Consider the following 26951-nt stretch of genomic DNA (forward strand, 5'->3'; position numbering starts at 1 on the left):
AGTTGGAATAAAACTGTGTTGTACCAATCGCAACCGTGTTGGTTCATCTGTACCTCAGAACACCCAACACCACAAAGCTGTATAGGGCTTTGGTAGACTATATCTGAAATACTGTGTATAGTTTTGGTCTCATTATTTAAAAAAATATATACTTGCGCTAGAAATAGTACAGAGAAGGTTCACTTGACTCATTCCTAGGGATGAGAGGCTTTGTTTGCTGAAAGGTTGAATAAGTTTGGCCTACACCCATTGGAATTTAGAAGAATGAGAAGTGATCTTATTGAAACATTTAAGACCCCAAGGGGATTTGATAGGGTAGATACCGGGAGGATATTTCCACTTGAGTGAGAGACTAAAACTAGACAATGCAGTTTAAGAAAAAAAGGTCTACCATTTAAGTAGGAAGATGAAGAGATTTTTTCTCCTCAAAAGTATCCAAATATAATATCTCTTCCCCTGAAAGCAGTGGAGACAAGGGGCGGAATTCCGCCAAGGCCCGGCGCACGTAAATGACGCGGCGCTGCTACTAGCCCCCCCGGGGGCAGGAGAATAGGGGGCTGGGAGCGGCCTCCGACGCCGGAGTGAAACACTCCAGTTTTCACTACAGTTTTCTCCAATGGGAGAATTGCGCCCAAGGTCATTGAATTTATTCAAGGAAGACTTGGATTTTTGCGACACAAGGCAATCGAGGGCTGTGGGGAGCAGACAGCAAATTGGAGTTGAGACTACAAGCAGATTAACCATGATCACATTGAATGGCAGAGTAAGCTTGAAGGGCTGCATGGCCCACTGCTGCTCCTAAATCCAATGTTTCGATAACCATTCAGACATTTTAAAAGTGCAATATAGATCAGTTTCTTTCAAAGCAGAACATTAAACGGATCACTATACTTACCATGTATGTTTGCACTTCATTTCAAACATTCTTTGGTGCTTCTGAGAGGCTTTACAAGGGTTCAACCCTTCGGTATAGGAGCATTATACAGTGGACATTCCCCATTGAACCTTGTGGTGGCTGCCCCAAGCCTTGGTACATCCCTCAGCCCTGATTCTTAGAATGTGACAGTCTGCAACACTCGGTCATTGACAGCTCTTTGCATTGGATGACCAGCACGCTTTGGACTGAATAAAGAACATCTTTCAACAAGTTGATTGTCCTACAGGAAAAGGCAATATTTATCTTGGTGCAAATTCCTGAGAATAGCCCATAATGCACAGATTCCTTTCTTATGGAGCTGCTAGGTATGACAAAAGCCACTGCATCGATTTCTAGACCTGCTTTGCAAAGATGCATTCCTGAAGGATGTGGGTGATGGTTTCTTGCCCACTGCAGCTGCTTTGAGGGCTTGTTTGAATGTTCTGGCAATGACACATTCTGCCAAATGACTTTAACAGTCTGCTCAGGAAAGCATCTAACGGGACCCATGTTCTTTTCCTGTAGAGCCTTGAGGACATTACATGAGGAACACTGCCTGATAAATTTGTGGTTCAAAGATGTCACTCTGCACAATTTTCCTCCACCAAGGAGAGGTGGTACAGCATAGTCCAGCAGACTGCAGCATTCCATGGCAACCTCTCCAGACCCATTCTTCGCAACACCGTGGACCAATAGAACTTCAGCACATAATAGCTCTTGGTGTTTGTGTTCTGAGGGTCCACGCACATCTTGATGCAACCACACACAAAGGTGGCCATCAGGATGAGGGGAAAGTTGGGTAAGATGTTTCATTCTTTATTTAGAGGTTCAATGGACATGGTCCATTTTTGATCTCCAGATAAAGCAGAAGTTGGCTCACTTGACTGCCACGATGCAGGAGCTGGACATGGGTCAAACCTGTGCCATGTAGAGCAACACTAAGAGCGCCTTGCAGCTGATGACCAAGTTCTTGCATGCGATGACGAGGAAGCCTCATTCCCAAATGCCTAGATTCTGTTTCACCATGATTCTGCACTTGTACTTTTTGGCACAGGTCCTGGCCCCTCCAAGCCCTAACCCTAGCACTTTTGGGTATTTTGACTTTACTCTGAAGAGGTCAAAGTATTGGTTGGCCCAGTTTCCAAAGAACATTGCCTTGTTCTTATCATGATTTACATGGTTCCTGAGGCTAGTTTGAACTGGTTGCAAATGCTCTGGTCTGCCTGCCAACAGCGGATCCAAGCAGAAAACAATCTCCTCTGTCCATGATAATATGTTGGGTACGATCAGCTATGATGGAGCAACATCAGAACACTTTGAGGTCCGTATCGGGATCAAACAGGTTTGTTTTCTGGCACTGATAGACTTTGGCATTTTCCTCTCTTTGTTGCTGTCAGTTCATCTACATGGGGTGTCGACTTCCATACCAAAACTGTCAGATCCAAGACAAAAGTGTGGCAAGTACCCAAGAGAGAGTTTGCTGACGCTGAAAATTCTGCACTAGCATTCCGTATCAAGGGATACCTTCATCAAATGGACAGACTCTTAGGTCGGTAAAATGTTTGGTTTGACCACGAGCATCAGTAAGACAAATGTTGTGGTTCAGGACATCACCATACTGCCATCCGTCAGCATTGATACTGGAGGTCCATTGATAGCTCCACATACTTAGGCTCTACTATCATTAGCAATTTGTCACTTGCTGCTAGAATCAACACATGCATTGCAAAACCTGCAGCTGTTTTGTACAAGCTAAATAGGCTTGTGGAACAACATCATCCTGACTGAGAACACCAAACAAGTTAATAAAACCTGTGTTCTCAGCACATTCCCCCACTGTAATGAAACCTGGATAACATATGCTAGGCAGGAGAAAAGGCTGTTGTTGGAGAAAAAATGGAATAGTTTCTACTTTTGCTGTCTTGGAAGTATCCTCGGCATTTCTTGGCAGGGCAAGATCACCAACCTGGAGCTCCTGGAGAGTGCTAATTACATCAGCATATAATCATTTCTAAGCTAATGATGTATGCACTGGCCTGGCCCTGTTCATTAAATGGATGACGACTCTAAATCCAAACAACATTGGTGAACTGGTATGGGGTCATGGTCTCCTAGGTTCATAAAGACACCCAATAGTGAGATATGAAGATAGCAGACATTGCCACTGACAACTGGGAGACAACCACTAACCACCCTGATCTCTGGAAACTGACTGGAGGGGCATGCCTGATGTACCTGGTGTTGTCAGATTTCTTACTGGAGGGGTATGGGAAGAGGAGAGCAGTAATGGAAAACTCAGTTGGCTGAGAAAAGGGCTCAGAGAAAAAAGCCAAAAAATCCTGCACTTTCTCAGCTGCTGTTTTCCTCTGCAGCAAATGCAACAGAACTGGGCCAGGATGGGGCTTCTGAGCCACACCAGGTGATGTTTAACACAGCTGACCACTATGGTGAAAACCATTATCTCATCAGATGGGAGGCTGCAAAAGGGATGTCTCTGAGTGGTGTCATAATCACTTTGATAGTTGGTTCCACCTCCAGGCATGCAGGCAACGAGCAGTGCAGGTAGGGCTGCCAGAGGGCCTGCATAATTAAAATGATCAGGTGTCATTGATCCCCACAACCATAAATCTTTTACCCATGCCAAAACCTCATTAACCTTCCTAGCCATTGTATTGGGCTGAACCAGACTATCACTAGCCCAATATTCTATTTGATCCGAAACTGAGCTTCTGATTCCATAGCCTCTTTATTATCAAGATACCCTGAATTCTCAGTCTTCTTCTGCATCCTTCAGCCGTGTTTAGCAGCTGTGCCTTTAGCCATGTGAATCAAACATACAAGCATTAAGAGCAAGAGTAGGCCTTTCGGCCCACCAAGCTTGCTCAGTCGCTTGATAAGATCAGGTTGATCTGATTGTGGCCTCAACTGCAGTTTCTGTCTACCTCCTATGCCCTTTGACTCCCTTGTCATCAAGAATCTTTACAAAATCTAGAATATCTATAGATAATCTGCACTTTCCTCAGGAAACTCGTCCACCTTTAGGAACTTCCTAAAATGCCACCTCATTGAGTGACCTAATATCTCCTAATATCTCCTCCTTTGCCTTTGTGCTACTTTTAAAAAAAATAAATAAATACAAGTTCAAGTTCTTGTTCTCTGGCTATCTCCAAGTCAGCTATAGAACTGAACCCATATCATTCTTCATTGTTTTGAGTGGTGTGTTTAAGCCCTTGAGTGAAATTACAGCCTTGAAACCACTTCTGACGAGGCAATATGGCTCCAGGTGTCATGATGCCAGTGATCTGGACATTCCAGTTTAAGGATATCCAAACTATACAATTTTTAAAATTACTAAACATTTGTTGAGTGATCAGCATCTTTGATTCCCAGGCAAGATCTTCGGACCATGTCCCAGCCATGACCTGAAGTGTTAACTGTCTCTCTTTCTCCACAGATACGGCTAAACCTACTGAGTATTTTCAGCATTTTCTGTTTTTGTTTAATTAGACTTCATATTCCTTTGTTTTCTTAATTTCTAAGAGAATGGAGGAAATTAAATTCCATAGTTAGTATAATTTAGATAATTTTAAATAGATTGTTGATGGTGGAATTGTAATATTAAAAATATAACTTATGTAGCCTGCTTTTCTTTGATTTCATGGCTCGTATCAGTCGATGTTTCAAAACTTTAGCATTTGCAATATTGCGGCTAAAATTTATTTAGCTTTATTTTAGCTTTGCTTGAAGTGCTGTATGATTACCGTACTCAGCCATTTAACACATATTCATGTAACCTTTAGATAACTAAATGCTCAGCCAAATAAAATAACATCTGTCTGAATCTAGCTTTGCCCAGACCAATTGTGTTGATAGTTCTGATCAGGCTCTATAATGAAATTTGCTGATAGATTTCAAATCTGTTGTTTTCAATTTTTCTTTGCTGTGATCTATTTTGAAGGATTATGGTTTCATCATAGTTGTCAGTGTCTAGTCCCTGTAAAGTGACTTTATATGTGAGGCTATGTCATTTGATACATTACTTGTCCAGAGAAATAGATCATGATTTCTCATTTGTGTGAAATAAACAATTACCTCTGCAGTGAAAAATGCGATCAGTGTAAGAAATTGTTATATATTGTATTTTACATCTGTTGCAGCAATGTCATTTAAAGCCTGGGTTAAGTATATATTTGTTGCAGTAATATTACTAAATCATCTAGGTAAAGGTACCCAGACCGTGTGTCTACTAATGCTGTAATTAAACAACCATAAAAGATGAGGCAATTATTTATTTTTTATAAAAATGTTAATTTAAATTTTTGTTTTCATAATACTCAATACAAACCAAAACAATCAAAAAGAGAGGAAAAAAAGGCAAAACATCACAATCCAATATAAAAGTATAAAAAAAGAGAAAAAGACCTAATTAACTTAAATAATAAAACTAGCCCCTAACAACTGATGGTGACTAACTCCTTAAAAAAAAGAAAGAAAAGGTTACCATCTTAGATTGAGCTTCTCCAATGACCCTCTGATGGTGAACTTGACTCTCTCTAAATTTAGAAATTACATTAAGTAAGGGAAGCACGGTGGCGCCGTGGATAGCACTGCGGCCTCATGGCGCCGAGGTCCCAGGTTCGATCCCGGCTCTGGGTCACTGTCCGTGTGGAGTTTGCACATTCTCCCCGTGTTTGCGTGGGTTTCGCCCCCACAACCCAAAGATGTGCTAGGTAGGTGGATTGGCCACGCTAAATTGCCCCTTAATTGGAAAAATGAATTGGGTACTCTAAATTTTTTGGGGAAAAAAGAAATTACATTAAGTCATCCAGCCAAGCGGAGGCACTTGGCGGAGTGGGAGACCTCCACCTAAGCAATATTCATATCCGGGCTGTCAACGAGGCAAAGGCAAGGACATTTGCCTTTACCCTGGACTGTATCACCAGCGAATCCAACAGACACTGATCCAAATCCACATGAAGTATCTCCAACATGGTGTTAAAGAATGAAGCTCAAAAACCTATAGGTTTGGGCAGGACCAGAACATATGCAGATGGTTAGCTGGCCCAAGAGAACAACACTCACGCATATCCTCAACCCCAGGGAAGAACCTGCTTATCCTTTCCCTGGTCAGGTGCGTCCTATGCAATATCTTAACCTGGATCAGGCTCAGCCGAGCGCATGTAGATGTGAAGTTGACCCTATGAAAGGCCTCACTCCACACTTCATCGTTACGATTGGGACCCAATTCACCCTCCCATTTCATCCTCACATGAATCAATGTAGTTGAATCCATTGAAAGAATATGACCATATATGTCCAAAATAGACCTCTCGTCAAGCCGAGCCAGGGACAGAATTATTTTCATCAGGGAAGAGGGTGGTGCCAAGGGAAAGGAAGGAAAAACTTTATGTTAACAATCACAAACTTGGAGATACTTAAAAAGACTGGAATTGGGCAGCTGGAATTTCTCAGCTAATTCCCTAAAACTGGCAAACCTCTCCTCTACGGACAGGCCTCCAAACTGCTCCAGACCCTTCACCTCCCAAGATTTAAAATTTTCAGTCCAAACCAGTATGTAGAAAGAGGTAATTATTACAAATAGGAGCTAGTGAAGACAGGAAAAGGAGCTGCCGACACTCTCTCTAAATCCTAAGGGAGGAGACCAGCACTGGATTTGAGGAATATCTAACATGGCAAAAGGCAGCGGTGCAGTTATTATTACAAGAAGGGTAAATGTGGTGCAGGAACGAGCTTCCATTTGTCACCAAATAGACCCAGGATCGCTAAAGCACAGCAATATTTTTTGAATGTTAACTGCCAGTAGTAAAACAATACGTTGGGGAGGGCCAAGCCCCCCGACTGCCTGTCCCTTTGGAGCAGAACACTACGGATTCTAGGAGTCTTATCTGCCCAAATAAAAGAAGATATCAGCTTGTTGACCTTAATATTAAAGGGTTTGGGGAGAAAAATCAGGAGACACTGAAAGAAAAATAGAAACCTCAAGAGAACATTAATTTTAATAGTTTGAACCCTACCCACTGAAGATAGGGGGAGGCCGTTCCACATCTGTAAATCTGCTTTGATACTGCTAACCACACTGGTGTAATTCAACTTAGAAGTGAGGCACTGTTATGGGCCACCTGGACCCCCATATAGCCGAAGCTTTTCTTAGCTAGGCAAAAAGGTAACATCCCCAGTTTGCACGCCTCCCAAGGGTAACTGGGGAAGATTCACTCTTGCTTCTACCCAGAGAAGGAGTCAAAGGTGTTAAGCAACTTCATTATGTTATCTATGGAGGGGGCTCGATCCATAATATAAAGAAACAGGTAGTCGGCGTAAAGGGACACCGCAGGGCAGCACGGTGGGTTAGCCCTGCTGCCGCACGGCACCGAGGTCGCAGGTTCGATCGCGGCTCTGGGTCACTGTCCGTGTGGAGTTTGCACATTCTCCCCGTGTTTGCATGGGTTTCGCCCCCACAATCCAAAAATGTGCAGGCTAGGTGGATTGGCTACGCTAAATTGCTCCTTAATTGAAAAAAATTAATTGGGTACTCTAAATTTATTTTTAAAAAGTAAAGGGACACCGATGCTCCTCCCCTCCCTGAGTAATCCGCTCCACTTACTAGAGGACCTCAGAGCTATAGCGAGCGGCTCTATAACTAGAGCAAACAGGAGCGGGGACAGTGAACAGCACTGCCTCGTGCCCCTATTCAAAGGAAAATAATCAGAGTTCAAGGCGTTCATATGAACACTGGCAGTGGGGACCTTATACAACAGACAAACCCAAGAAATAAATTTGTGGTCAAATCCAAAATTCCCCAGAATCTCAAATAAATACTTCCATTCAAATCTATAAAATGCCTTGTCTTTTTTTAAATAAATGTTTGATTATTGCTTTTCCAACCAACGTTTTTACATAACAAAGATAGAAGTACAAATAATAATAAAAATAAAACTAAACAAGAATTATTAAACAGAGCAAGATGGGTGTTGTCTTCATGCAAAACTTACATTATATCAACAGTCCCCCCCCCCCCGGATGCTGCTGCTGCTGCCAATTACTGCTCCCCTAGAAAGTCAAGGAAAGGTTGCCACCGCCGGGAGAACCCCATCCAAGGACCCTCTCAAGGCGAACTTTATTCGCTCCAGGCTGAGGAACCCCGCCATATTGCTAACCCAGGTCTCCACACTCGGGGGTTTTGAGTCCCTCCACATTAACAAGATCCGTCTCCGGGCTCCCAGGGAGGCAAAGGCCAGTACCTCGGCCACTTTCGCTTCCTGCACTCCCGGATCCTCCAACACCCCAAATATCGCTACCGTTGGACTCGCCTTCACCCGAGTGTCCAAAATCCTAGACATCACCCTCGCAAACCCCTGCCAGAATTCTTTAAGCGCCGGGCATGTCCAAAATATATGGGCATGGTTTGCCGGACTCCCTGCACATCTTGGGCACCTGTCCTCCACCCCAAAAAACTTACTCATCCTTGCTGCCGTTATATGCGCCCGATGCACCACCTTAAACTGAATTAAGCTGAGCCTGGCACATGATGAGGAGGAGTTCACCCTGCCCAGGACGTCGGCCCACAGGCCCCCATCCAGCTCCTCACCCAGCTCCTCCTTCCACTTGCCCTTCAACTCCTCCACTGAGGCTTCTTCCACCAACTGCAGCTCCCCTACCCAGATGCCAGACACCACCCTGTCCTGGATCCTACGTGGGGGCAGCAGCGGAAATGGCCCCACCTGTTTTCTAAGAAAGTCCCGAACCTGGAGGTACCTGAACTCATTCCCCGGGGGCAGGCCGAACTTCTCCTCCAGCGCCTGCATGCTGGGGAAGTCCCGTCTATAAACAGGTCCCCCATCATCCTAATATCTGCCCTATACCAGCCTTAGAACCCCCCATCCATCCTACCCGGAGCAAATCTATGGTTATTCCGTATCGGGGTCCACACAGAGGCCCCCTCCTCCTGCCTGTGTCTCCTCCACTGCCCCCAAATCCTCAGTGCCGCCGTCACCACCGGACTTGTGGTGTATCGCACCGGTGAGAACGGCAGCGGAGCCGTGACCAGTCCCCCCCCCCCCGGGCTACACTCCAAGAATGCCAAGGAACAGCTACTGCGTGTCCTTGATAAGTATGTACCTGTCAGGCAGGGAGGAAGCGGTCAAGCAAAGGAACCGTGGTTTACTAAGGCAGCCGAAACACTTGTCAAGAGGAAGAAGGAGGCTTATATAAAGATGAGACATGAAGGCTCAGTTAGGGTGCTCGAGAGTTACAAGTTAGCTAGGAAGGACCTAAAGAGAGAGCTAAGAAGAGCCAGGAGGGGACATGAGAAGTCTTTGGCAGGTAGGATCAAGGATAACCCTAAAGCTTTCTATAGATATGTCAGGAATAAAAGAATGACTAGGGTAAGAGTAGGGCCAGTCAAGGACAGTAGTGGGAAGTTGTGCTTGGAGTCCGAGGAGATAAGAGAGGTGCTAAATGAATATTTTTCATCAGTATTCACACAGGCAAAAGACAGTGTTGTCGAGGAGAATACTGAGATTCAGGCTACTAGACTAGAAGGGCTTGAGGTTCATAAGGAGGAGGTGTTAACAATTCTGGAAATTGTGAAAGTAGATAAGTCACCTGGGCCGGATGGGATTTATCCTAGGATTCTCTGGGAAGCTAGGGAGGAGATTGCTTAGCCTTTGGCTTTGATCTTTATGTCATCTTTGTCTACAGGAATAGTGCCAGAAGACTGGAGGATAGCAAATGTTGTCCCCTTGTTCAAGAAGGGGAGTAGAGACAACCCGGTAACTATAGACCAGTGAGCCTTACTTCTGTTGTGGGCAAAATCTTGGAAAGGTTTATAAGAGATAGGGTGTATAATCATCTGGAAAGGAATAATTTGATTAGAGATAGTCAACACAAACCGTGTACACAACAACCTACCGTTGTGAAGGGTAGGTCGTGCCTCACAAACCTTATTGAGTTCTTTGAGAAGGTGACCAAACAGGTGGATGAGGGTAAAGCAGTTGATGTGTATATGGATTTCAGTAAAGCGTTTGATAAGGTTCCCCATGGTAGGCTACTGCAGAAAATACGGAAGCAAGGGATTCAGGGAGATTTAGCAGTTTGGATCAGAAATTGGCTAGCTGGAAGAAGACAAAGGGTGGTGGTTGATGGGAAGTGTTCAGACTGGAGTCTAGTTACTAGTGGTGTACCACAAGGATCTGTTTTGGGGCCACTGCTGTTTGTCATTTTTATAAATGACCTGGAGGAGGGCGTAGAAGGATGGGTGAGTAAATTTGCAGATGACACTAAAGTTGGTGGAGTTGTGGACAGTGCGGAAGGATGTTACGAATTACAGAGGGACATAGATAAGCTGCAGCGCTGGGCTGATAGGTGGCAAATGGAGTTTAATGCAGAAAAGTGTGAGGTGATTCATTTTGGAAGGAATAACAGGAAGACAGAGTACTGGGCTAATGGTAAAATTCTTGGCAGTGTGGATGAACAGAGAGATCTCGGTGTCCATGTACATAGATCCCTGAAAGTTGCCACTCAGGTTGAGAGGGTTGTTAAGAAGGCGTACGGTGTGTTAGCTTTTATTGGTAGAGGGATTGAGTTTCGGAGCCATGAGGTCATGTTGCAGCTGTACAAAACTCTGGTGCAGCCGCATTTGGAGTATTGCGTGCAATTCTGGTCGCCGCATTATAGGAAGGATGTGGAAGCATTGGAAAGGGTGCAGAGGAGATTTACCAGAATGTTGCCTGGTATGGAGGGAAGATCTTCTGAGGAAAGGCTGAGGGACTTGAGGCTGTTTTCGTTAGAGAGAAGAAGGTTAAGTGGTGACTTAATTGAGGCATACAAGATGATCAGAGGATTGGATAGGGTGGACAGTGAGGGCCTTCTTCCTCGGATCGTGATGTCTAGCACGAGGGGACATAGCTTTAAATTGAGAAGAGAAAGATATAAGACAGATGTCAGAGGTAGGTTCTTTACTCAGAGAGTAGTAAGGGTGTGGAATGCCCTGCCTGCAACAGTAGTGGACTCGCCAACACTAAGGACATTCAAATGGTCATTGGATAGACATATGGACAATAAGGGAATAGTGTAGATGGGCTTTAGAGTGGTTTCACAGGTCGGTGCAACATCGAGGGCCGAAGGGCCTGTACTGCGCTGTAATGTTCTATGTTCTATGCCCTTTTAACCCGCGGGGTTTTATTCGCCACACAAATCCCGTAACAATCCTATTCACCTGCTTAAAAAAGGACTTGGGGATGAAAATGGGGAGGCACTGAAAGACGAAGAGGAACCTGGGGAGAACCGTCATCTTCACAATCTGCACCCATCCTGCCAGGGAAAGCGGGAGCATATCCCACCTTTTAAACTCTCCCTCCATCTGCTCCACGAGCCGGGTTAAGTTGAGCCTTTGCAGGGCATCCCAGTTCCTGGCCACTTGTATCCCCAAGTACCGAAAGCTCCTCTCCACCATCTTGAGTGGGAGCTCCCTCAGTCTTTCCTCCTGGCCCCTAGCGTGGACCACGAACAGCTCACTCTTCCCCACGTTCAATTTATACCCCGAGAAACTCCCAAAGTCCTTCAGGATCTGCATGACCTCCCCCATCCCCTCTAGCGGGTCCGAAGTGTACAACAACAGGTCAACCGCGTAGACCGGTGTTCCTCCCCCCCACGTACCAGCCCCCTCCAATCCCTTGAAGTCCTGAGCGCAATGGCCAATGGCTCAATTGCCAGGGCAAACAGCAACGGGGACAGGGGACACCCCTGCCTCGTTTCCCGGTGCAGCCTGAAATACTCCGACCTCAGCCGGTTCGTGGACACACTTGCTACAGGGGCCTGATACAGCAGCTTGACCCACCCTATGAATCCCTCACCAAATCCAAACCTGCCTAACGCCTCCCACAGATACTCACACTCTACCCTGTCAAAGGCCTTCTCCGCGTCCATTGCAGCCACCACTTCAGCATCCCCCCCCTCCGAGGGCATCATGATAATATTCAGGAGCCTCCTTACATTTGTGTTCAGCTGCCTGCCCTTAACGAAACCCGTCTGGTCCTCCCCAATCACTCCCGGGACACAGTCTTCTATTCTGGTGGCCAGAACTTTTGCCAACAGTTTGGCGTCTACATTCAGAAGCGATATTGGCCTATAGGATCCACACTGAAGCGGATCCACACTGAAGCGGATCCTTCTCCTTCTTCAGGATAAGCAAAATCAATGCCTGCGACATCGTCGGAGGGAGGATCCCTCTCTCCTTTGCCTCATTGAAGGTTCTTAGCAGGAGCGGGCTCAGTAGCTCCGAGAACTTCTTATAAAATTCTACAGGGAAGCCATCCGGACCCGGGGCCTTGCCCGACTGCATGCTTGCCAGCCCCCTGACTACCTCCTCCAACTCAATTGGGGCCCTCAATCCCTCCACCCGCTCTACTTCCACCCTCGGGAACCTCAACCAGTCCATAAACTGCCTCATCCCTTCCCCCTCCCCAGGGGGTTCCGACTCGTATAACTTCACGTAGAACTCCCTGAAGACTTCATTGAACCTCTCTGGGCTCAACACTATGTTGCCTTCCTTATCTCGCACTCCCCCAATCTCTCTAGCCGCCTCCCTCTTGCGCAGCTGGTGCGCCAGCATCCTACTCGCCTTCTCCCCATACTGCCCCTTTCACTTTCCTTAACTGCGCCTCCGCCTTCCCCGTGGTCAGCAAGTCGAACTCCGCCTGCAGCTTCCGGCGTTCGTTCAGCAGCCCCCCCTCTGGGGCCTCCGCGTATCTCCTGTCTACCCTGAGTATCTCTCCCACCAGACTCTCCCTCTCCACCCTCTCTTTCTTCTCTCTGTGGGACCTGATGGAATAAAATGCCTTTTCAGCATCAAGAGATATTATCACCTCGGATTCGGCACCTCGGAGCGGAAAAGGACAACATTTAACAAGCGACGTATATTGGCTGACAATTGTCAGCCCTTCTTGAAGCCCGTTTGATCTTCCGAGAGTATGTTTGGGAGGCAAGGCTCCAGACAAAGCGCCAGCACCTTAGCAAATAGCTTGATGTCGGCATTCAGAAGCAAAATAGGACAGTATGAACCACACTGTGTCGGGTCTTTGTCCCTCTTAAGAAACAGGGAAATAGAGGCTTGAGTGAGGGTCTGGGATAACAACCCCGGAATAGGGAATCATTGAACACGCCCAAAATTATAGGCACAAGTTGCTCCAAGAACGTTTTGTAGAATTCACCCGGACCAGGGGCTTTGCCAGATTGCATCAACCCGATACATTTGAAAGTTTCATAATGGGATTCCAACTCACTGTTCCTATCCACCTCAACCAGGATGGGTAGACCGTCCAGAAAGTCAGACATGACCGACCCATGTGGAGGAGGCACCGATCGCATTGAAAAGATTCAAAAGCTGCAATAACCTAAGGAGGGGCAGAGACAGTGTTACCACTCGAATTGAGTACCTGTGTGATCCCTGTCATTTAAGCTGGTGAGCCAAAAGTGCCTTCTCCCCGTACTCGTAAAAAGTGCCCCATGAACAGCGTAACTGATTTACCGTCCTGCTAGTTGACAAGAGTTCGAATTGGGTTTGCAGTTTTTTCCAACTTGCCAATAACTGCAGGGTAGGATCAAGAGAGTACTGGTGATTCACCTCAAGAATGGAGTCCACCAGCACCTGCTGCTCCAACCTTCTTGTCCTCAACAAATGTAGGAGATAATTTCCTCCCTGAGGACTGCATTAAGAGCCTCTCACAACATGGAAGGGGAGATTGAATTGGATTTGTTAGATTTTATACAGTCCTCTATGGCAATGGACATATGATCACAATTTTTTAATGTGCTAATCATGTGTCTAATCTCCAGGATGGACATTGGGTGGGGCCAAACTATAGTGCTAAATCAAGACGGTGGGGGACATGATCTGGTGATAATTGTTGAGTACTAAGCCGCCGCCAATGAAGGGAGGAGAGCAAGAAAAACTAAAAGCCTTTGTCGCTCGGGTGCAAGAAGTACCAAGGATCTACCCCCCCCATCTGCGTCATGAAAGATGACAAAGCTCTGGCCATCCCCAATGAAGCAAGAACGATCAATCTAGGGTCCAAGACACAATTCAGGCCCCCACCTAAAATAAGCTGATACGGGTCTAATTTGGGAAGGAGGCCAGCAGGGAATTACTAAAATTCGTATCATCCCAGTTGGGGGTGTAAATGTTAACCATAACAACTGGGGTGCTCACCAAGGAGCCACAGACAATAACATATTGACCATTGGGGTCAGCTATAATCTTAGAGGCAGAAAGCTGAACCCTTTTATTAATTATAATCGGCATACCCCTGGCCCTGCCATCAAAACCAGAATGGAAAACCTACCCTACCCACCCCTTACGCAACCTAGTTTGATCTCTGACCCGCAAATCTTGAAAAACACCACATCGCTGTTTAAACTCTTGAGATGAGCAAATTACCTTTTCACTGGGCCATTTAAACCCTTAATGTTCCAGGTGACTAAACGAACTGGAGGTCTTCCACATCCGCGCCAGCAAACCCTCCAAAACCGCTCCCATTAACTAACTCCTTCGTTAGCAGGGAGACTCCCAACTGGAGAAAGAGAAAGGTAGATATAAACAATAAAAAACGAAAACCCCATTTAACTTGCGCACAGAAAGGAAACTATATATTAATACAAAGAATAGTATAAAAGCCCAACTCTAATGAAGAACTATAGGAACTCAACCCAACAGGAACAAGAAAAAATGAAAACAAACCTGAAACTCCCAACAATGTAATAATAATCTTTATCTTTATTATTGTCCCAAGTAGGCTTACATTAACACTGCAATTAAGTTACTGTGAAAAGTCCCTAGTCGCCACATTCTGGCACCTGTTTGGGTACACTGAGGGAGAATTCAGAATGTCCAAATTACCTAACAGCACATCTTTCGGGACTTGTGGGAGGAAACCGGAGCACCCGGAGGAAACCCACGCAGACACAGGGAGAAGATGCAGACTCCACACAGACAGTGACCCAAGCCGAGAATCAAACCTGGGACCCTGAAGATGAGAAGCAACAGTGCTAACCACTGCGCTACCGTGCCGCCAACAGTACAACATGCCCGTTGACAGAGCCAAAAGCAAAATTTGACAAAAGAGCCTGCCTCTCTGGGAACATCAAAGAAATAGTCTTTTCCTCCAAATGTTACTCAGAGGTGAGCTGGATCGACCAATCCGAACCGGACTCTACTCTTATACAGGGCATCCTTAACTCCATTGAATGTGGCTCATTTCTTTGCTACCACCGCATCCAAATCCTGATAAAACCTGATGGAGTGGCCTTCCAACTTAAAATCGCGGTGTTTCCAGCCCATCCCAAAACCTTCTCCTTTTCCTTGACGCTGTGGAACCTCCCTATTACCGCACGTGGTGGGTCTTCAGGACAAGGCCTTGGCTGAAGTGTGCGATGGATTTGGACCAATTCAGGCAGGGATGTGATTTCACCCTCGCCCACCATTTTGCAGAGCATGCTCAAATATTATTCCATGGGCCTAGGGCCCTCAATCGCCTCCAGCAACCCCACAATCTGGATATTCTGCCTCTTGGACCTGTTTCTAGGTCATTCATCTTGGCTGGCAACGATCTATTCATATTGGTCACCGAACACAGTTCGGATTCCAAAATCTGATTGCTGTGGTCCAATAAGGCCACCATATTCTTGATGGTGGCTCCTTGGACCTCAGTGGTCTGATTAGTTTTCCACAGAGCCACTCGAATGGGGGCCAAGGTTTCCGCAATTGATTTTTTAAGGCTCTCCAACACAATTCATCAATGCTTTTCAAATTCTTTCGCCAAGGTGTTGGAGAGAACCTCTGCCTGTCAGTGGAGTAGACGGAAAACCAGAAACCTACTCTGCTATTTGAGCTCCACGAGGCCTCACACTGCTCCCAGCTTTCTTTTCCCTGATTTTTTTGGGCACTTCAGTCATAAGACCTCATTCCAATAAACATATGGGTTCAGAAGAATAAATAATTTGTGGTACCAAGAAAAGGAGCTAAATGTACAATGCGGGAGCCATCTTGTGTGCATCTCCCCCCTACATCACGCCACCAGAAATCCTGCTAATGATTGATTTTCACCATTTACTTGTTTACGGAGAGTTGACTAATGAGATATTGATTTGATTCCTCGAGATTCCCTGGAGAGTAAATAGTTTATGAGGGATTATATTTAGTCTTAGCTAAGCAGGTGATGGGACATCTTAGTGGGATACAGATTATGTAATTAATGGGAGGAGCCAGGTCTATCTGTATTTTGCAGTTTTTGCTAAATGCTGTTAGGTTGAGCAGAAGAGTCTGACAAGACAGAAGGATATTCAGGTTGTTCCTGAAAAGGGTCTCCCTCTCCAAACGTCAACACAGTTGAGCAAGTAACCTGTTTTGTTAACTTTATTTCTAAGTGGCATTTGAACTGCATTGGGTTGCTTAAGTGGAATTAGTGACAGGTGTAGATAGTAAGTTAAAGATTTTCCATTTATTTAAGAACTGTTTAGCTGTTTAATTGTGAAGCAATTTATTTGATAATGTTGTTAATTCTGTGTTTAAATTAAAATTTGTTTCAACATAAAAGATACTATTTCATCAGAGCCATCACTCCTGGGGTGAAGTATCCATTTCTCACAGTTTTACAAATTGAAAAATTGCTGGGGTTTCTTGTCCGGTATCCTAACATAAATTGAGGTTTGGTCCGGTATCCTAATAAAAATAAAACAAGAATACTTTGAAACCTTTTGCATCTTTGCACATTTTAAAGTTGGTAAGTTAGCTTAAAATATACAGCCAAGCTTATCAACATATTGTCAATATTTTTATGTTTAGTGAAAAGTGTTCTTGTAAAGCCAGATGTGACAGGGCTCGAATATGAAGACTCTGAACCTCTTCCGCAGGAACCCACGTGAGTATAATGTCAGTGTAGTCTGCTAATAAAGCGGTTGAATGCTCATGGATTTTCAATATTCTTCCGTTATTTGCCTCCATTTGTGAAAGTGAGAGTATTTTTACTATAGCGGAACTCCTTATATGTAAAGGTCTTGCATCTCTCTATGTTTGCGTACACTTGGATATAAAAAAGATGTAATTTATAGCAGGAATCTTTACACCAGCACTCGCTGAGTCCCTGGCCCATGGCTCCAACATTGGCATCTACCCAGCAATGTGGAAAATTGCCCAGGTGTGTCCTGTACACAAAAAGCAGAACAAATCAAATCAGACCAATTACCACCTCATCAGTAAAGTGATGGAAGGGATCATCAATAGTATCAATAGTGTTATCAAGTGCCACTTGCAGAGCAATAACCTGCTCATGATAATTTTGGTTCTGCCAGGGCCACTCAACTCCTGGCATCATCACCGTCTTAGTTCAAATGTAGATGAAAGGTCTCAACTCCAGAAGTAAAGTGACATCTGCCTTCTTGAACCACTGCAGCCCATGTGGTGTAGGTACACCCACAATTCTGTTAGGGAAGGAGTTCCAGAATTTTGACCCAGCAACATTGAAGGCACGCCAATGTATTTCCAGGTATGGATGGTGAATGGCATGGAGGGGTACTTCCAAGTGGTGGTGTTCATAGAATCATAGAATTTACAGTGCTGAAGGAGGCCATTTGGCCCATCAAGTCTGCACCGACCCTTCAAATGTGCACCCTACCCATGTCCAAATCGCTCTATCCCCATAACCTCGTAACCTAACGTGCACATCCCTGAACACTGAGGGGCAACTTAGTAGGGTCAATCCCCCTAACCTGCACATCTTTGGACTGTGGGAGGAAACCGGAGCACCCGGAGGAAACCCATGCAGACACGGGGAGAAAGTGCAAACTCCACACAGTCAGTCACCTGAGGCCAGAATTGAACCCAGGACCCAGAAGCTGTGAGGCAGCAGTGCTAAGCACTTTGCCACCATGCTGCCCATGTATCTGCTACCCTCGTCCTTCTAGGTGATCATGGATTTCGAAGGTGCTTCCTAAAACAGTCATTTTCAAAGCCGGGGCAGCGTTCGTGGGTGGGTCGCGGAAGGGTGTCGGGAGAGTCGCTGAGCAATCCATCGTGGCGTTCCGATTGTGGGAATTCACGTGCAACGGCCGCAGCAGCTGGCTTTTAAAACTGCCGGCTGTGAGCGGCTTTAAAAATGACGGCCGCGACCGGCTTTAAAAATGAGGGTGGGCTGCGCATGTGTGCTCGCTTATTATCAGGGCGCATGCCTGGAGCCCAGCGAGAAGCACCGCCTCCTCCTGACATCAGCGCCATGACTCAGGAGAAGATCTTTTTAAAAATTCAGTCTTCCTGCCTGAAGCAAAGCAGAGAACAGCTCAAGCGCCTCGAACAGTGACGTCACGTGTTCTGGCGCAATTGCGATTCCCCCATTTTGTCAGCAGCAAACAAGCAACTGGACTGAAAAATTTAAAATGGATCATTTTGTAATGAGACAGAAACTGGCCAGTATTTAAGAACTAAACCTCCTGGAGTGAGTGCCTCAGGAGAGTCCACAACAGGACAAAGCAGTAGGGGTGTGAGCTGTTCAAGAGACTGTACAACAGGACAAAGCAGTGCTGCTGTGAGCTCCAGGACCTCTGATGAACAACCCATGCAGAAATGTAACATTGAAAGACAAAACAAGTGAGATCGTGAGGATCAAGCAGGCTCACCTGTCGGATTAAAGGTAAGTGAAAATGGTGGGTCACGAAGTTTGGGTGCGTGGGTTGTAAAAGTCGACCAGCATGGGTCGCGAAGGTCGGCCAGCGTGGGTCACGACGGTCAGCTGCCGTGGGTCTGGTTGGTTGGCCGGTTGGTAAAAATGGGTCACCGAGACAGATATTTGTAAAACACTGGCCTAAGGAGTCTTGGTGAGTTCCTGTAGTGCATCTTGTAGATGGTACACACTGCAGATTCTGCACGTTGATGGTGGAGAGTGAATGTTTGCAGAAGGGGTGTTGTTGGAGCTCACTCATCCAGACAAGGGGAGCGTATTCCATCGCACCCCTAACCTGTGTCTTGTCGATGGTGAATAGGATTTGGGAAGTGAGTTACTTGCCACAGGATCTCTAGCCTTGGACCTGCTCTTGAAGTGTAGTATTTATTTGGCTAATCCAGTTCAGTTTCTGGTCAGTTGTAACCCACAGGATGTCAGTAGTGGAGGATTCAGTGATGGCAATGCCATTGAATGTCATGGGGCGATGGTTTGATTTCCTGGTCATTTCCTGGAATTTGTCTGGCGCAAATGTTACTTGCCACTTGCCAGCCCAAGCCTTGATATCGTCCAGGTCTTGCTGTATTTGGACATGGACTGCTTCAGTATCTGAAGAGTCAAAAATGGTGCTGAACATTGTGCAATCATCAGTGAACATCCCCACTTCTGACCTTATGATAGAAGGAAGGTCATTGATGAAGCAGTTGAAGATATTTGAGGCTAGGGCACTACCGTGGAGAACACCTGTGGTGATGTTCTGGAACTGAGATGATTGACTTCCAATGGCCACAACCATCGTCCCTTGGGCCCGGTATGACTCCAACCAGCAGAGAGTTTTCCCTTGGATTCCCTCTGACTCCTGTTTTGCTAGGGCTTCACGATGCTACACTCTGTCAAATGTAGCCTTGATGTCAAGGTCTGAGGAACTTAGAGATGTAAATCAGTTATGGAAACATAACCATTGGTAGGAGGGTGTTACAATATGGCAAATTTGCAGAAGCGTTTTTCACTATAAACATGGACGCAGGAACTTTAATTATTACACCGCAGCAGCAGTTCAAGAGGGCAACTCTTCAGCACCTTCTCAAGGGCAATTAGGGATGGACGATAAATGTTGGCCTAGCCAGCAAACCCCACATTGATGAATGAATAAAAACAATTTGGCAATAAGAAGCAAAGTTTTGTAACCAAGGAAAGCACACAGTTCATGGATGGGATTCTCCGTTGCTCGAGGGCAAAATCGGGAACGGCAATTGGGCGGAGAATGGCTCCCGACGCTGAATTTGCGGCAGGTGCCGGTTTGATGCTGGTCGTGATGCTCCTCCTCCTCCAAATCGGCGTTTTCGAGATACGCGTTGTGCGCAGTCACAACCCCACTGAAATGTCATTAGCGGACCCACCCATGATGCTACGCGTCCGGTGGGCCGGGTTCCTGACGGCGCGGGCCACGTGTGGCCTCAGCGGTCTTGAGCCTAGTGTTGCGGCTTTGGAGGGAGATAGAGGGCATGTGGATGGTGTCCAGCTCCGCCGCACTCAGCCGAGATTCATGCCGCTGGCCGGAGTGCTCCTGCCAGGGCTGGGGGGTGTGGTGAGGGGTGGCCAGGAGGTGGGCTATGGGGTAGGGGTGGGCGGGTACGCGGCCCAGCACAGCCGGCGTCATCCTTTCCAGCATGATCGGTGCATGTGTGGGGGTTGTAGGCATACGCACAGCTGTGGCTTGTCAGCCCTGCGCATGAGCAGCAAGGACCCAGCAATTCTCCAACCATTTTCCGCACGTTCCATGGATGTTTCATGTGGCGCCGGAGCTAGCCCCTCACCGGTAACGGAATCGATGAGGGCTTTGTGCCGATTTTCTTGCCGTGAAACGCTACGGATTCTGCATTGGTATCGGCACTTAGCCTCAGGAACAGAGAATCCAGCCCCATATATTTTGTATAGAAATTAGAGCCTATCAGAATGCAAAAATAAAATTCTTGTGGCAGACATAATATATGTAGGGGCAGGCAATTGGTGTTTGGGGTCATGGTAGCACAGAACACTGTCTAATGGTTGGTAAAATGGAGTTAGTGCATGTGATTGCTCCACAGAAGTTTGCTCTGAATACTACTTCATGACACCTGCCCCGTCTACTTTCCTCTGAGAAAGGAGATGTGAGTCAGGCTAAACTTACATCGATTACCTCCAAAACGTGGGGACAGAAGTGGAAGAACATTACATGTCATAAGAAACTTGGCAAGATAAGACACCACAATGGGGCATGCTATAAAGCTTTACAGGACTACTTGTGGGGCATTCGTTGCAACTCACACAAAGCATTACAGTGCTTTCACTGCTGATAACAGCCATACTATACACATGAGGTACACCATAAATTATAATTGAAAATCATTGATGTTCACATTTTCTTTTTTAAAAAAATATACTTTATTGAAAATTTTTCGATCACAATTTTTTCCCCTTACACATCAAGCATAAGAAAAAAGAAAATTTAACAGTGAACAAATGGCTAACCAACATGGTAAACTAATCATTTAACATAAAATAAAACTTTCCCTCCCCCCCTCCCCCCTGGGTTGCTGCTGCTGGTCATCTGTCTTCCCTCTAACGTTCCCCTAGGTAGTCGAGGAATGGCTGCCACCGCCTGGTGAACTCTTGAGTCGATCCTCCCAGCGCAAACTTCATCTGCTCCAGTTTTATGAACCCCGCCACATCGTTTATCCAGGCCTCCAGTCCGGGGGGTTTCGCTTCCTTCCACATGAGTAAAATCCTACGCCGGGCTACTAGGGACGCAAAGGCCACAACGTCGGCCTCTTTCGCCTCCTGCACTCCCGGCTCATCCGCAACTCCAAATAAAGCTAGCCCCCAGCCTGGTTTGACCCGGACCTTCACCACCTTCGAAATCACTCCTGTCACTCCCTTCCAATACCCCTCCAGTGCCGGGCACGACCAAAACATATGTGCGTGGTTTGCCGGGCTTCCGCCGCACCTCCCACACTTGTCCTCCACTCCGAAGAACCTGCTCAATCTTTCTCCCGTTATGTGTGCTCTATGTAGCACCTTGAATTGAATCAGGCTAAGCCTGGCGCACGAGGAAGAGGAATTTACCCTGCTTAGGGCATCAGCCCACATACCCTCCGCTATCTCCTCCCAGAGCTCTTCTTCCCACTTTCCTTTTAATTCGCCCACCAGCTCCTCCCCCTCTTCCCTCATCTCTCGGTATATCTCTGACACCTTGCCCTCCCCCACCCACACCCCCGAAAGCACTCTGTCTTGGATCCCCTGTGTCGGGAGCAGCGGAAATTCCCTCACCTGTTGTCTTGTGAACGCCCTCACCTGCATATATCTAAGAAAGTTTCCCCGGGGCAACTTATACTTTTCCTCCAATGCTCCCAAGCTCGCAAACGTCCCATCTATAAATAAATCTCTCACCCTCCTAATTCCCAACTGGTGCCAGCTCTGAAATCCTCCATCCATCCTTCCTGGGGCAAACCTGTGGTTGTTCCTGATTGGGGACCCCACCAGGGCTCCCTGCGCACCTCTCTGTCGCCTCCATTGTCCCCAAATATTCAATGTTGCCGCCACCACTGGGTTCGTGGTAAACCTTTTTGGTGAGAGCGGTAGCGGCGCCGTCACCAGCGCCTCTAGACTCGTCCCTTTACAGGACTTTCTCTCCAGTCTTTTCCACGCCGCTCCCTCTCCCTCCATCATCCATTTACGAATCATCGCCACATTGGCGGCCCAATAGTAGTCACCCAAATTCGGTAGCGCCAATCCTCCTCTGTCTCTGCTACGTTGTAGGAACCCCCTCCTTACCCTCGGGACTTTCCCTGCCCACACGAAGCTCGTGATGCTCCTGTCTATTTTTTAAAAAAAGCTCTTAGTGATTAGTATAGGGAGACATTGAAATACAAATAAGAACCTCGGGAGGACCATCATCTTAATTGCCTGCACTCTGCCCGCCAATGACAGAGGCTGCATGTCCCACCTCTTGAAGTCCTCCTCCATTTGTTCTACCAATCGTGTCAGATTAAGTCTGTGTAAGGTTCCCCAGCTCCTAGCGATCTGAATCCCCAGGTATCGGACGTTTCTTTCCACTTTCCTTACAGGCAGGCCTTCTATCTCTCTACTCTGGTCCCCAGGGTGTATCACGAATAGTTCACACTTCCCCATGTTAAGCCTATATCCCGAGAAATCTCCGAACTCCCTCAATATCTGCATGACCTCTGTCATCCCCCCCCACTGGGTCCGTCACATACAACAGTAGGTCATCTGCGTATAGCGACACTCGGTGTTCTTCTCCCCCTCTAATCACCCCTCTCCATTTCCTGGAGTCTCTCAACGCCATGGCCAGAGGTTCAATTGCCAACGCGAACAACAATGGAGATAGCGGGCATCCCTGTCTTGTTCCCCTATATAGTCGGAAATACTCCGATCTTTGTCGACCCGTGACCACACTTGCCGTTGGGACCCCATAAAGGAGTTTGACCCAGCTAATAAACCCGTTCCCGAACCCAAACCTCCTTAGCACCTCCCATAAGTACTCCCACTCCACCCTGTCAAATGCCTTCTCTGCATCCATTGCCGCCACTATCTCTGCCTCCCCCTCTACTGGGGGCATCATTATCACCCCTAATAGTCGTCGCACGTTGACATTCAGTTGTCTCCCCTTTACGAACCCTGTCTGGTCTTCGTGCACCACCCCCGGGACACAGTCCTCTATCCTCGATGCCAGTACCTTTGCCAGCAATTTGGCGTCCACATTCAATAATGAAATAGGTCTATAGGACCCGCACTGCAACGGATCTTTATCCCGCTTCAAAATTAGCGATATCGTCGCCTCCGACATTGTCGGGGGTAAAGACCCTCCTTCCCTGGCCTCATTAAATGTCCTCACCAACAGCAGGGCCAACAAGTCCACGTATTTTCTATAAAATTCCACCGGGAACCCGTCTGGTCCCGGAGCCTTCCCTGCTTGCATATTCCCCAGCCCCTTAATAACCTCGTCCACCCCAATCGGTGCCCCCAGGCCTTCCACCTCCTGCTCCTCCACCCTCGGGAACCTCAATTGATCCAGGAACTGCCGCATCCCCCCCTCTCCCTCCGGGGGTTGGGACCTATACAGTCCTTCATAAAAGGTCTTGAACACCTCGTTTATCTTCCCTGCTCTCCGCATCGTAGCTCCCTTTTCGTCTCTAATTCCCCCTATCTCCCTCGCCGCTGTCCTCTTTCGCAGCTGATGGGCCAGCAGGCGACTAGCCTTTTCCCCATATTCATACCTCCTCCCCTGTGCCTTCCTCCACAGCACCTCCGCCCTTCTGGTGGTCAAAAGGTCGAACTCCGTCTGGAGTCGTCTTCTCTCCCTGTACAGTCCCTCTTCCGGGGTCTCCGCAAATTCCCTGTCCACCCTTAGAATCTCCCCCAGTAATCTTTCCCTTTCCTTGGCCTCTGTTTTCCCTTTGTGGGCCCTAATGGAGATCAGCTCTCCTCTGACCACCGCTTTTAGTGCTTCCCATACCACTCCCACTCGGACCTCCCCGTCATCATTAGCCTCCAGGTACCTCTCAATACATCCCCGTACTCTTCCACACACTCCCTCATCCGCCATCAATCCCACATCTAATCGCCAGAGTGCTCGCTGCTCCCTTTCCTCTCCTAGTTCCAGGTCCACCCAGTGTGGGGCATGGTCCGAAACCGCTATGGCTGAATACTCAGCTTCTTCCACCCTTGAGATCAACGACCTTCCCAGAACAAAAAAATCTATCCGGGAGTACACTTTATGGACATGGGAGAAGAAGGAGAACTCCCTGGCCCTCGGTCTAAGAAATCACCATGGATCCACTCCCCCCATTTGGTCCATAAACCCCTTGAGCACCTTGGCCGCTGCCGGCCTTCTTCCGGTCTTAGATCTGGATCTATCTAACCCTGGGTCCAGCACGGTGTTGAAGTCCCCTCCCAATATCAAGTTTCCTACCTCCAGGTCCGGTATACGACCCAACATCCGTCTCATAAATCCCGCATCGTCCCAATTCGGGGCATATACGTTAACCAGCACGACCTCCATTCCCTCCAGCCTGCCACTCACCATTACATATCTACCACCGCTATCTGCTACAATGCTCCTTGCTTCAAATGCTACCCGTTTCCCCACCAATATGGCCACCCCTCTATTCTTTGCATCTAGCCCTGAGTGGAACACCTGTCCCACCCATTCTTTCCTTAACCTAACTTGGTCCACCACCTTCAGGTGCGTCTCCTGGAGCATAGCCACGTCTGCCCTTAGTCCTTTCAAGTGCGCGAGCACTCAGGCCCTTTTAATCGGTCCATTCAGGCCTCTCACGTTCCACGTGATCAGCCTCACTAGGGAGCTACCTGCCCCCTTCCCGTGTCGACTAGCCATCACCTTCTCTAGGCCAGCCCCGTATCCCGCTTCCGCGCTCCCACTCGCTCCCCAGGCGTCGCATTCCATCCCCGTCCACCCACTCTTTAGCCATTTCCTCTTTGATTTCCGCAGCAGCAACCCAGTTACCCCCCCCCCCCCCCCGCTAGATCCCCTTCTAGCGTGATTGCTCCCCCCATATTACTTCCGCAAGTCAGCTGACTTCAACTGACCCCGGCTACTCCTGCTCCCTCCTTGACCCCCCCGTGTGGGGAACTCCCATCTGCCTTGCGCTTATCTTCCCGCCATTATCATTCTGGCGCGGGAACATCCCTATATCTGACCCGCCTCTTGTGGTGCAGCTCCCTTTCCCCTCCCACTCCCATTCCTCATTCTCCGCCTATGTCCCTTCTTTCCCCCGCCACCGGCGCCCACATTTCTTAGTGTCTCCCCCCTTCCCAATTTACTTCTCTATTTACATCGACAATAACATTCCCTACAGTATCAGTCCCTCAGTTCCGATCCAATTTCTCATCTTTAATAAAGGTCCATGCTTCTTCCGCTGTTTCAAAATAGTGATGGCTCTCCTGGTACGTGACCCATAGTCGTGCCGGCTGCAGCATCCCGAACTTCACCTTTTTGTGTAACACCTCCTTGGCTCGGTTAAAACTCGCCCTCCTTCTCGCCACCTCCGCACTCCAATCCTGGTACACCCGTACCACTGCATTCTCCCATCTGCTACTCCGTACCTTTTTAGCCCATCTCAGGACCTCTTCTCTATCTTTAAGGCGGTGAAATCGCACGATTGTCGCCCTAGGTGGTTCTCCCGCTTTTGGTCTTCTCGCCGGGATCCGATGGGCCCCCTCCACCTCTAAGGGGCCCGCAGGGGCCTCAGCTCCCATCAACGAGCTTAGCATCGTGCTTACATAAGCCCTGCAATCCGCTCCTTCCACTCCCTCAGGGAACCCAGTATCCGAAGGTTCTTCCTTCGCGCTCTGTTTTCTAGGGCCTCAATCCTTTCAATGCACTTTTTGTGGAGCGCCTCGTGCGTCTGTGTTTTGACCGCCAGGCCCAGGATCTCGTCCTCATTATCCGTCACCTTCTGCTCCACCACGCGGAGCTCTGTCTCCTGGATCCTTTGTGCTTCCTTGAGCCCCTCAATTGCCTGTAGCATCGGGGTCAACACCTCCCTCTTTAGTAGCTCCACACACCGTCTCAAGAATTCGTCTTGCTCGGGCCCCCATGTCGCCTGGGCTTTCTCCGCCGCCATCTTGTGTCTTCTCCCTTTCTGTCCCTATCGTCGAGGATTCCTCGCACTGCAGCCGCCGCCGCCGATATTTTCCTCTTTCGTTGGGGGGAGACTCCCTATTCACTCACCCCACACCGGGTTTCGTCGCGCGAAAATTTCTCGTTGGGGCTCTTAAAAGAGCCCGAAGGTCCGTTGGAGCTGGAGCCGCCGAAACGTGCGGCTTAGCTAGTTATCGCCGCAACCCGATGTTCACATTTTCAAAATGCTCAACTGTTATACAGCCTAGTTGTATGATTACTTATTGACTCACTTCCTTGGTTACAGTTGAACATATAACATACCCTTTGTATGTCTCCTTCAGCTTACAGTATGTGAATATTGCATCCCTGTTTGTGTGAACTGATCGTACTTGATATAAGGAAGTAGACCGCACAGGACGTAATGCGTAGTCCCTTGGGGGGGGTCCACACCAACAGGACCCGCCTGCGAGCGATCACTGAGGCAAAAGCCAAGACAACGACCACTGCTCCGGTCTGATACCCTGAATATGGCCTCTAGGAGACCCGGTTCCAGATGCACATGCAAAACCTCGAACAGGGTGCTGAACATTGACCCTCAATACCTCCTCAACTTCAGACAGGACTAGAACATATGGACATGGTTGGCTGGGCCCCTCCCACACCTCAC

General features: G+C 47.6%; 1 protein-coding gene across 1 annotated transcript in view; it reads left to right on the forward strand.

Moving 5' to 3' along the window:
- The window catches only part of dnah12 (dynein, axonemal, heavy chain 12), a 475562-nt gene that overhangs the window by 37948 nt on the left and 410663 nt on the right, over window positions 1–26951 (forward strand). Inside the window, exon 6 of the mRNA XM_072472436.1 lies at window positions 16773–16848. Coding sequence (XP_072328537.1) covers window positions 16773–16848 — 76 coding nt within the window. The remainder of the gene's footprint in view (window positions 1–16772; window positions 16849–26951) is intronic.

This window comes from Scyliorhinus torazame, chromosome 13, assembly GCF_047496885.1.
Source record: "Scyliorhinus torazame isolate Kashiwa2021f chromosome 13, sScyTor2.1, whole genome shotgun sequence".
NCBI lineage: Eukaryota > Metazoa > Chordata > Chondrichthyes > Carcharhiniformes > Scyliorhinidae > Scyliorhinus > Scyliorhinus torazame.